General features: G+C 40.1%; 1 protein-coding gene across 1 annotated transcript in view; it reads left to right on the top strand.

Annotated features, from left to right (window-relative positions):
- Window positions 1-12,258, top strand: part of OBSCN (obscurin, cytoskeletal calmodulin and titin-interacting RhoGEF) — a 152,360-nt gene that overhangs the window by 55,166 nt on the left and 84,936 nt on the right. Inside the window, exons 27-35 of the mRNA XM_057398901.1 lie at window positions 528-794; window positions 1,415-1,684; window positions 2,477-2,743; window positions 3,742-4,008; window positions 5,468-5,734; window positions 6,684-6,953; window positions 7,738-8,004; window positions 8,215-8,481; window positions 10,073-10,345. Of these exons, the coding sequence (XP_057254884.1) occupies window positions 528-794; window positions 1,415-1,684; window positions 2,477-2,743; window positions 3,742-4,008; window positions 5,468-5,734; window positions 6,684-6,953; window positions 7,738-8,004; window positions 8,215-8,481; window positions 10,073-10,345 (2,415 nt within the window). The remainder of the gene's footprint in view (window positions 1-527; window positions 795-1,414; window positions 1,685-2,476; window positions 2,744-3,741; window positions 4,009-5,467; window positions 5,735-6,683; window positions 6,954-7,737; window positions 8,005-8,214; window positions 8,482-10,072; window positions 10,346-12,258) is intronic.

A 12,258-nucleotide genomic window follows, 5' to 3' on the forward strand; every position in this document is an offset into this window, starting at 1 on the left:
TATCAGCCTGGGAATTTACTTTTGCTAAAAACCACAGTTTATTTTATCAGGAAGTTGTTTTTGTACCCAAAGTGTTAAAAGTCATGTTTGAACTTCAAGGGACAAAAAGCTGTATCTTGACTTTCTCCTGCATTTCCTTTTTCTGGTGTATGTTTAAAAAGAGCACAGCATTTTTTGCTATTATTTTTGGTTTTGGCGTTAAACAGTGTGGTAGAGACAGAGAGAAGGAAGATGTTTGAATTAAAACATTGAGGACCTCAGAAAATCCAAGATCAGTCCTTGCCATAACACTGCTGTGTAGCGTTGAGTAAATTACCTATTATCTCTACAGTTCAGTCACTCAAGTGGTAAAACCTGGCTAAAAATTTTCCTTGTGTACTTGCTGTGTGTTAGTTGAGTGCTTAGCACAGTGAGAATTCTTGTCGTCCCAGATAACTGAGTACAAAAGAAATACAGCTAATGAAGCTTTTGATTGGCACCTTTCATGGAAACTGTACCTCTTATTCCATCATTTTTACTCCTTTCAGAGCTGCCTGTAAAAATTGTGAAGCCTTTGCGAGATAAGATTGTTCTTGAGAAGCATCGGGGATTCCTGGAGTGCCAGGTGTCTCGCGCCAATGCCAAAGTTCGATGGTATAAAAAGGACGTTGAAATTCACCCTAGCGACAAATATGAAATCGTGAGTGATGATGTCTATCGGAAACTCATCATCAACAATGCAGATTATGAAGATGAGGACGTATACACTTGTGATGCCTTTGATGACAAAAGCAGTGCTAATTTCTTTGTTGAAGGTAGCAAACCTTTTTTTTCTCAATAGGATGCACTGGAAGGAGGATTGGCCAATTCAAAAAATCCTTGTCATTTACTTTGAAAAAACAATAACACTTTGAAAGTATTTTGATTCAATGTTGATTTATTCTGAAATCCATTGGTAATGAATTCTTTCAGAATTATAAATCAGGAACGTCCAGGAAAATTAATATCTATATAGTTTCATAAGAAATGTGGTGAAATTTCTGTTCCAGAGAAGTTTATGAAATGTATTGAAGAAAGTTTGTTGTAGGAAAGTTGCAGTAGCTCACCAATATCTTTTCTACTATCGACATCTGCATTCCAATGAATCTTGCTGTCTATTTTATAGTGCCAAGTGTTTGATAAAGGACAGGAAGGTGGCATTAGAAATAGGACTGGAAATCAGTAGATGGAGATTCTCTTGAGGCAGTGTCACAGTCTCAATGTCTGACCTATGACCAGCAATATATATTTGATTTTATATTAAAAAGGCTGTTTTAAGGCCTATCAATCTAATAAGTGCAGTATTCAAATGCAGAAAAGGTGGCATGAGTGTGTGGGCTGATAATGGCAGAGTTCCTTTGTGACTCATAAATCCCTGCTTTCTCATTCTATCCAGAGCAAGCCATTAATATTGTAAGGGAGCTGTGTGATGAAGATGTGACTGAGCCCGAAGAAGCCAATTTTGAATGTGAGATATCCATTCCATCTGTGAAGCCCCCCAAATGGTATTTACATGGAAAAGTCTTACAGGCAGGCAGAAACATCATCATGTATCAAGGAGGTACCATCCACAAGCTGACAATACTGAAAACAAGTACCGATATGACAGGCGTCATTCAGTTCTCCATTGGCAAATCAAAATCCACAGCAAACCTGCTTGTCAGAGGTAATGTTATATGCCCTGGCTTGATTTAGATCATGAAAGATGCTCCTTCCTATAGTCCCTGCAAAATAATTTTTCATACCTACTGTCTAATGTGGAGGGTCTGCTGGGTGGTGTTTTCCAGGCTGTGTGCCTGGAAGATCTGCTTATTTCCTAATTGCAAATTGTTGGGGGCAATGTTGGATGCACTCAATGAAGCAATGTTTTAGGAAGGGATCTCATTAAATGATTTTGGTGTGTCTGGTATTCAAATCTATTGAGCTAGAATTAATTTTTGGTTTATTCTTTTCTTTTTGACATTACCAAAGAGGACAAAGTATATGAAATTTGCCAGGGGAGTTTATTTCTGAACTAGACAAGTTTGATAGCTCATTTACTTAATCCACTTTGTCATTGACTTGATCTGGGACAAAGCTTCAGGGCTTTTTATCTTCCACTGTCACCACAGTAAAAATCTCCAATCATGTCCTGAAGTCCTTGTTTTGTTTTTAATTTGCCCTTACCTGAATAAAAGCTTCAATAAGAGAACAATTCAGTAAGCACTGAACAGAACTGGACCATGCATTTGGTAGTTAATATACAGCATTGTCTTATAGAACCCAGCATTTCCTATGGATCATCATGCCATTTTAACTTCAAAGCACATCAGCTCCGTAAGAGAAACTTGTAGTACAATCTGAATGGTTCACAAAGCAGTTGTGAATGACATACATGAAATTCATAGGCATGTCTAGAAACAGATTAGAAACTTTTCTTCAGATTGATCCTTTCTTCTTTCCCACCTCTGCTTTGCAGATTACCACATCCAGATCACCAGGAAGATGGAGGACAAGACAGCTCTGGAGCGCCATTCAGTCATCCTGTCTTGCGACTTCAGGCCTTCTCCAAAGGTTGTCAAATGGTTCAAGGGCCATGAGCTCATCGAGCCCTCTGAGAAGTACAAAATCAAGCGGGAAGAGTATTCAGCAGAGCTCAAGATTTTGAAGGTGAAGCCTGAAGATGCTGGTGTCTACAAGTGCAGGGCTGGAAGCGCAGAGACTGAAGCCACGCTCACTGTTGAAGGTAGGAGTGGATTGCAGCAGTGGGAGCTTGCCCGTTGCATGTCTGTATAGTTCAGTATTTCACTCTGGGTTTCTCTTCTTGAGTAGAGGTAGATTCCCACACTTACCTTCTGCTAATTTTATATATATGCAGTATCACAAGAGAACTGATTGTATTATGCACTGTGCTGATATTCCAGCGCTTCTTATGAAGTAGGAAATGCAGGCAGAAGCACACCATCTGGGTAAGGCAGAAATTCATGCATCTTTGTCAAGGCACGTTATTTTTCATTTTGTCCAAGGAACTAGTATTCTGGTACTTCCACTTAAAAATGTCCCTTATGTTAAACTGTTACAGGCTTCTGATTCTGGTGCTCTTGGTTGTGGTTTTAATTTCCTGACGCTGTCAGCTTTTATAGCTGCTATGTGCTTGTCATTCATAACGATATTCTACCTCATCTGGGTATGGAACTATTTTTAGCCAATTCTTCACCCCTGGTAAAACTGTAAGAAAAGATGTTCACAGTGTCACTTTCAGCAAGACTTGGAGGTGAGCCACAGAATCATTTCTGGAAGTCCAGTGAGCAACTTTTGGTAACAATTTGGTGTTGCAGAGGTTCATCCAAATGACAAAATTATTTAATACTCTTAAACCCTCCTCTGAGTTAGCAAGTCCTTGAGGAACAGCATTTCAGGAGCAGAATAGCTGCAAAGAGAAACCTCTGGCCAAAGACTGAGAAAGGAAAGAATTTAATTCATGTTGCTCCCTAACCTTCAATGAGCTGCTTAATCTCTTACTCTTTGTAGCCAAAACCATTGTCTTCATCGCATCCTCTATGTCACAGTTTCCCTGGAAGTGAGTCGGGGACGATATAGTTATAATGTGTTTGTGTGCGTGCAGTGGCTAGCACACAGGGATGAGTGAATAACATAATAAACTCTAAACACTATGAAATCTGTTTCTGGTAACAATACTGATTTATAGTAACAGTGGTGATGGTGCACCTTGTTTTTCTACAGCCCGCAATGTACAAGTATGCAAACACCTGCAGGACGTGGAAATTGAAGAAGATAGCTCTGCTGTCTTCTCCTGTGAGCTTTCCCATGATGACGAGGATGTGGAATGGTTCCTCAATGACACCCTTCTCTACACCAACAATTTCAATGACATCAGGAACATTGGCAATTGCTACATGCTGACAATGAAGCACGTCAAGCCTGAGGATGCTGGCACAGTGACAATGAAGTCAGACAAAGTGACAGAGAGTGTGCGTCTGAAGGTGATAGGTAGGTTGTGATTACACTCCTCCTGAGTGTGAATAAGAGATGTAAAGGAGATATTATTTACCATATCCATGCAGCAAACCTGCTCATAAGCTTCACCTCTCTGGGGCCAAGCAGTAGGTGTATAGGGGCTTTCTTACAGTGTAAGTTTCTACTATAGCTGATGATTTTTCTAAGGAAGATTGTTTTGCTATTCTGCCAACAATTTCCATAAATGTTTATAATCCTTTTACTTGTCAGGTTAGCCTCAAGAGCAATTTCCTTTGCTTGTTTGTCTCTTCAATAGTGTATGATCTATAAACTGTTGTTCTAAAGGTTTTTGACTGCAGGAACCTGAGCTTCAGTTTACCTCTAAGGGTAGGGCACACCTTTAAGTAATCAATTCTGGAGCTGGACTCCAGCAGCAAGAACAAGGCAGTTTGCTGCTGTCCTTCATACGTCTTGAAGTTCTGTCACATAACTGAGTAGCTGTGGTTTCACATATTCTTCTGCACTCTCAGCAAGTTTGCAGATAACACCAAGTTGAGTATTGTGGTTGACACACCTGAAGGTGCTTGGAGAATCATCTGTCTCATTTCCATTGCATTTTTCCTCCTGATCATGCCTAATTTGTTCTTCCCATTTAACAATCATTTAACTCTTTTACTCTATCCACTCAGAGAGTCTGAAGGATTTCCTCTTCTTTTTTTTCATATCTGGTCAAAAATTCCTTTTATAAATATCTTCCATGTCAAATGTATTTTAGACAATGGGAATCAATAAGTCAAAGAGGCAAGAAGAAAAATGTTCATGAGAGCAAGGAGTGCAGCATATCTTTTTACTGCTGTTCCTACTGCATAAGTCCTTCATTGTGAAAAAGACAGTGCCAGCTCTCTGGCTTTAAAAGACCTACATCCCAATTACTTTCCTTCACATGTATTTTCTCTAACCACCTGACTCCTTTCCATGTGCAGACTCCTGCAAGGAGAAGGGATGTTCCCAGAGAACATCTGCTCTTTCATGATGCAGACAAAGACTTCCTTAAATGTAGTCTATCTTGTTGAGTAGCTATTTCATAAAAGCCACCCTTCTGGCCTTTGCAAGGCCATGCATGCCATCTCCAATCACCATGCCCTGTGACGGGATCTCATGTCCCTGACAGATGCCCAGCACAGTGAAAAAAAGAGTTATTGCAATCTCACATGTGCACAGCCAAAAGAGAGACCATGATTACAGCACTGAATATCACAACCCATGATATGCAATATGGGCTGCCTCTCTCCTTTCTTACATCCTCCCATTAATAAATACTGATTTCCCTAAAACTTGTGCCAGTCATGAGGTGTGAGACTGTTCTAGGTTCTGCATTGGTACCAGCAGCATTACCAAAGGTTTACTTAAGCTCTTTTTAAATATTTAGTATCAACTGAAAAGGTCTTGATTTAAATATCCTGGTTATTCTGTTTTGCCCATTAACCTTCAGAGAAGCCTGCTGTCTTCATGAAGTCATTGGACGATGTTTTTGGTGAGGAGCGAGGTATGATTAAACTGGAATGCGAAGTCTCTAAAGAGAAGGTCAAACCTGTTTGGAAAAAGGATGGTGTGAAGCTCACGTCTGATAACAAGTATGAGCAGATGCAGTCTGGGAAGACCCTGAGCCTCCTTATCCATGACCTTGAAAAGACAGATGCAGGTTTATACACCTGTGATATTGGCACTGATGTTGCCAAGTCAAAGGTCAGCGTTCAGGGTAAGTATTGTAGATGATGCCCAGTCAAGGGATGCTGCAAATATGAGTGGCCTTGGACACTTGGTCTCACACTATTTCTCCATTAGCTTCATGTAACATAGTGGTGTCTGAATAATCCCTGTTACTCTTTGTTGGAAGTATATATGGTGATTCAGAGACAATCACTTCTCAAGAATGTACTGAGTTTTTCCTTCCTGAACATTCCTAAGGTGCAGAAATCCTCCCAGAAGAGTGAAAAATTTCTAAACCAAACAAACAAAATAAACAAGCAAACAAACAAAATTTCAAACAAACAAACAATAAACCAATAAAAAAAGAAATCCCAAAACCAAACAAACCCCGAGTGGCTTGTGTTTCACATTTTAAGCTATTATCTGAAAAAAGTGGCTTAAAGCCCCTGTTGTGGGAACACAAAGTACAACACCACTGTCTGTTGAAGAACCCAGAAGTTCAGCCTGTCCTCTAATCCTTGTGGCTGCTTGAAGGACAGAGAATTGTTCATGGGTTTCAAATTTATAATGATAATGAGATAAATTTTGAATTTGTCAGATTTGAACACAAAGGGGGTATGGTGGTGACAAGCTAACAAACATCCCATTTCTTCTATCAGCATGGAGAAAAACTTCACACAACATCCCAAAGGTTTCCTCTGACAGCTTTTCTCCCTTCTAGCTCATTGAATCTTGAGTTTCTCCACTGAGCTCCTCTTCATGCAGGCCTTCCAGAGCAAAGCCAAGAGATTCACATGTCCCCTTTCCTATAGCTTTGTGGTAACTGAGTGGACAACGTCTGAGAAATCCTTCCCATGTCAAATACATCTGTAAGGAATGCAATGATGCCCTGCCAATCTAGTAGATAAACCAGTGTGATGAATTAAAATGTTGATACTACTACTCATGTCAATCATAGAAGTCTTTTCTCCTTGTATTAACCTACATTTTTTTTCCAGAACTGAACATTGGCATCACCAAACGGCTGAAGAACACTGAAATCCAGGAGGGAGAAGATTGCACTTTTGAATGTGTTCTGTCCCATGAAAGCATTGATGACTTCAACTGGACACTGAATGGGAAAAAAGTGGAAAGTGGAGGGCGATTTAAAGCCTCTAACATGGGTCGAAAATACACACTAAATATCAAAAGTGTGACGCTTGATGATGCTGGAGAAGTCATTTTTACTGCCCGTGGTCTAACCTCCAAGGCTTCTCTGGTTGTGAAAGGTAATGAGATCAGAAAGATTCTGGGGTTTGATTTCTTGGGTGTCTTTTCATAAGGGGTCAGTAAACCTTAAAGGAAAACTCTTGTTATGATTAAAGTGAATAGCAGCCTTTCCTGTGAGCCTTGAAGCACTGAGATTTATTTATTTTTCCTTAAAAAACAAATGCAAGGCTGAAACCTTTTATAGATATTTGAGAATGACAGAATACACTGGGTAGTATAATTGTACGGACAATTACCACCCAGACTCTGTGCATCAGATACAATCACCCAAGGCTCCTCAGGTAGTTAGTGGAGAGAAGAAATAGGTAGTTTTCAAACATAGTTCATCATCCACAGTTAAACCTATTTAGGACAAAATAAATTGTTCCTTGAACTCTGTTACCTGCACTTAGCAGATCACTTCTGGCTGTATAGCAGTCCTGGGTTGAGTGCCTCTGCTCTCTGTAGTGTAGATGTCTGTATTCAGTGAGATGCATGCCTCTAGTAAATTCAGTGATGGTGAAATGTCATCCTCTGAAATGAATGACATCAGGACAAGTCTTCAGTTCCTGTAATCATCAAGATATGCATTGAGACCTCTTAACTGCAATTAATATCTTGTAAAGAGCAAGAATGGTTTTCCCCTCCCTTTCCTAACACAAAATGGATGACTCATTGGGGATGTGAAAACTTGCTGGATATTTGAATTGCAAAAACCTCAGCCATATAGTGAGTATGATTTTTAGTCAAAAGTGCCTTTTTTTGTTTGTTTATTTGTTTGTTTTCCCCCTTTCTTCCCTTCAGAAAAACCCACTGAGGTTACAAAGCAGCTGGAGGATAAAACAGCAGCAGCAGGGCAGGACATCAGCCTGAGTTGTGAATTGTCAAAACCTGATGTGAACATCAGGTGGTACAAGGATGGAAAAGCAATCCGAAAAAGTCAGAAATATAACTTGCACCAAGAGGGTACACGGGCCATTTTGATCATCCATGACTCCACAGTCAAGGACAGTGGGGAGTACACTTGTGAGACAGAGGTCTCTAAAACAAAAGCAAGGATCACAGTGCAAGGTCAGTTGAAGCTTGCATAGGACTGGTACAAAAGCTGGAGTAAATATCTAAAACCTGTGGAAAATGATCCTGTTTAGGGAGATAGAAGAACAAGTTTTAGTTTTCTAAAACATCATAGATTAAAAAACTTTAAAAAAAAACACAAACCTCTGAAAAAACACCTTGTAGTTACTGAAGAATCTTATGTGCACTCTCTCTCTCTTCTTCCAGAAAAACCCAATTATTTTGTCAAAGAGCTTTCAGATCTGAAAGCTGATGAAAGTGGAACTGCAGTCTTTATGTGTCAGAGTGAGAAAGCTGCATCCTCTGTGGTCTGGCGGAAAGGCATGGCTGAACTCAGGGCTGGCAGGAAATACGAGATCATACAGGACGGACAAGTCCTGCAGCTGACCATAAAAAACTTGGAGAAAAGTGACAGTGACACTTACACCTGCGACATTGGTGATGCCCAGTCCAGGGCCAAGCTAGTCGTGCAAGGTATGCATGAGAGGAATGTGTTTGTACATCCCGTTCCTCCAGCAGAAAACATCGTATGTGTAGACAGATCTATTTCTCAGCATATGGGTAACAAATCCACTGATTTCTGGCTCTGTCTCATTCATGATGTATGTACACTGCCCAGAACATGAGGACAAAAACATAGGAACATGCAGACAAGTCAGTTTGAAGCAATTACACAAGAAGTACTTTTGGTATGATTTGAAGCCCAAAATACTGATGTGAGGAGAGGCTGGTGTTCCTGTATGAAGATGTGATAGATATAAGTCAGAGTGCCTGCTATTAGATGAAGGAAAAATTATTCAGCCTCTAGGTTTTTCTCCATGTCCCTTGATGCATCTTTCTGTTAGTAGTTTTTAAGATGGGATGGGTAAATGAGTGGTCCAGGGATCTGCACCTTAGAGGTGAAGGGTACAACACAATCTCCAGCTGAAAAGTACACCCCAACAGCTTTTAATTGAAGCTATGGGTGGCAAATGAGCTGTGGTGGCCGCTGTTAACAGCAGGGCAGTGTTTAAGGGAAGGGAGTGAGGTTTGGTCGATACTGTTCCTCACAGTTCCCTCACTGGAGCCCCAACTGGGAGAAACCATAGACCTGAAACTGATGAAACAGTGAAGAGAATAGTAGGAACAAGTCAAGAATAGTCACATGGAGATGCAGTGTTGGTGTGCACTTATTCATTGTTATAGTTGGTTATTAAAAACTAGGGGGTAAAGGCAGGCTCTTCCACCTCTGGTCATCTGATAGAACAGCCTTGTGAAACAAAAAGTGTGCTTAATCCCCATCATGGCCTCAGGATCTGATTTACCTGAATTCTCTGGAAGGTTTCTAATACCAGCTTTTCTGAGTGAAAAAAATGTTTTTATGAAACAAAACTCAAGATAAAAGTAAAAAAAAAACTCTGTACCAGTTCTGTAAGTAAGAGCAACATCAGATTTATCTTTGTATAGTGATAGCTTTGTCTTATTTATTTATTAATGATGAAGTTATTTATTTATTAATAATTAAGTGTACATCTATATCTATACAGGCAGGTTTTGGGGGCTGTTGTTTTGCTTCTTTTTACTAAAGCTGCAATCAGATGCTCTCTCCACTTCCCACTGTATTTATTTTTGGACTAAGCTCAAAGAAGGTGCAGCTGGGTGCTCCTATCTCATAGAAAGCAAGTTATGTTTGCTCTAGAAAAACAGAGGGGCTGTCATGGAAGGGATGCTTGGTGATGTTTAGAGCCCAGTAATGCTGTTATTTCAGCATACTTTCAGTCTTTACAGGTAGTTTCATTAGGGGAAACTCTGTAACACTAGATTTGTATTGTGTTGGCTAGTTGTTCTGCTATGTGTTCTGGTGCTTTGAAGTTGTCTTCATCCTGTTTTGGTGTGTGTCCTGTATAAATTGCCTCCTGTGAATGGTTTTTGTGTTCAATAACATAGGAATTGTGTTTCAGTCTTCTGTATCATGAACGTATTTCTTTCTTGAAATACTTGCATGGGAAATCTTGGAGTTTTCCATGTCGATTTTCATGCTAGAAACTGAAGAATCCAGTAATTGATATATCTATGTTCCTTTCAGGCCAGAAAGTGCTAATAACAGAAGACCTGGAAGATGTCACTGTGTTAGAAGGAGAATCTGCCATGTTCAAATGCAGAATCTCTCCTGTAGACTATAGCAAAGTGCAGTGGTTTTTGGATAAAACCCCTCTCCATACCAATGAACTTAATGACATCCAGTCTCAGCCTGGTGGATATCACTTGCTAACATTGAAAAAACTCTCACTGAAGGACTCGGGGGTCATTACATTTGAAGCTGGTGATAAGAAAACTTCTGCCAGTTTGGTTGTTAAAGGTAATTCCATCATAAAAACTGCAAGAGAGGAAAGAATGGGTAGAAATAGGCACGGGTTAAGGTGGGTAGGTGAAAAAAAGAACAAAAAATCTACAGATTTAGTCATATGTATACTGTATATGTTCAAGAATAGCATTACTTATATAATGAAGCTACAGCTAGTACCAAAATCAGGGTTTGGTCTCCTTATTTATTGGACTTTTGTGAATTTAAAAGTGTTGAGCCAGGGGGGATAAGATCTACCTTGGTCAATTTGGCTATCGGTATCTAGCTTAGGCTACTTCTATAAGCTGTGTAGAAGACAAGCACTTCCAGAGAACTGTTAATCTTCTCTGTCTTAGACTATTTTGGAAGTGAATATCTGGTCTCTGAAGGCACCTGTCCTCTTATACCCTACATGACCAGTCTGAACTATCTGCCTTATTTTTAGAGAGTACTGTTGAGATGAGACCTGCTTTAAATGACTGGCATTGAGAAACCTGTATTTCAACACTTCATGCAGAATTAACTTTTCCATGTTCAGTTAGAGTGTTCAAACTAATCAGCTCCCAATGAAAAGGGCTTAGGAACATCATGGCTTCACCTTGCTCCTATTTAGTGAAATGTGAGAGAGGTTTTATTTATGTTCTTCAACAGGAATATTGTCTTGTTGGTTTGTCTCAGATGGCATTGGGTATTTACTAAGCAACACTTTATGGCATGACTGGTGCCTTCTTGAGGACTTTATAGTCGTGAACATCAAATCATTTGCTGTTAATCTTGATCTGTAGTTTTGATACAAGTAATCTTGAATGTAAATCTCGCAGATTACTTCTGATCTGAAAATTCACACCTCTTCTGAAACATCTCAGATGGCTTTTATGTGATTCTAGAGAAGCCCTGCATCTTCACAAAGGAGCTGGTTGATACTGAAGTCACTGAGGGAGAGGATGTGATCCTTCACTGTGAAACCTCCAAATCAGACAGCCCTGTAAAGTGGTGCAAAGATGGGAAGAGCCTTAGGAATTCTTCCAAGTATAACATCAGTCGGTCGGGATTTGAAGCCAAGCTTGTCATTCACAGGGCAGAAGAAAGAGACAGTGGCAGATATGAGTGTGAGGCTGGAGCAGCTAAAAGTAGTGCTGTTATTACTGTCAAGGGTAAGAGCATTTGAAGTGATGGCTTGGGTCCTAACTCATCATCTAACACCAAGGTCAGAGTAAAAAATTTAAATTATAAAAATGTGAAGCTACACTGAAAAAAACCCTCATGACTTTGCATCACAGTGCAGGACAAGTTATCTGGAACAGCATCCAGATAGGTGACAGAATATGAAATAGGAAAATTCTTGATCTTACCTGTTTTTAACTATGTGAAATTTAAGTGTCTAAGCTCTCTAAAGAATCATAGAATGAATCATTGAATCATGAGTGGTTTGAGTTGGAAGGGACCTTAGAGATGATCTAGCTCCAAACCCCTGCAATGGGCAGGGACACCTTCCACTAGACCAGGTTGCTCCAAGCACAGTTCAGTAGGAGATCTACCCAGCATCAGAGGTAGTCCAGAGGAAGGATGAATCGTCTTCTGACGCTGTCTCCACTAATGGCTTTCTAAAAGGATGGAGCTCACACACCCACACTTGTCTGGGTAATTGATTTAGCCAGCCAAATTTATCAAGAGTAATGCACCCAAAGAATGTCATCATGCAGGAGGTGCTATCTAAAGGGTTGTTGTCTGAAACAAAGCAAGAGTTCCCTGAACAAGTTGGATGAGCATGTTAGGTAAGCGTTGGGTCTGAGCTGTGTCAGAACAGGGCTCGCCTACTATGCATCTTACAATCATTCCTGCTTGTCTTGAGTCACTGCCTAGCCTTCAGGTTGAGGAGAAGCTTGGGTTTCTGTGAGTAAATCACTTGTTCATATGGGCAGGTTGAA

This window comes from Pezoporus wallicus, unplaced genomic scaffold (assembly GCF_028554395.1).
Source record: "Pezoporus wallicus isolate ANWC-B61680 ecotype Strahan unplaced genomic scaffold, APGP_CSIRO_Pwel_v1 contig_3487, whole genome shotgun sequence".
Classification (NCBI taxonomy): Eukaryota; Metazoa; Chordata; class Aves; order Psittaciformes; family Psittacidae; genus Pezoporus; species Pezoporus wallicus.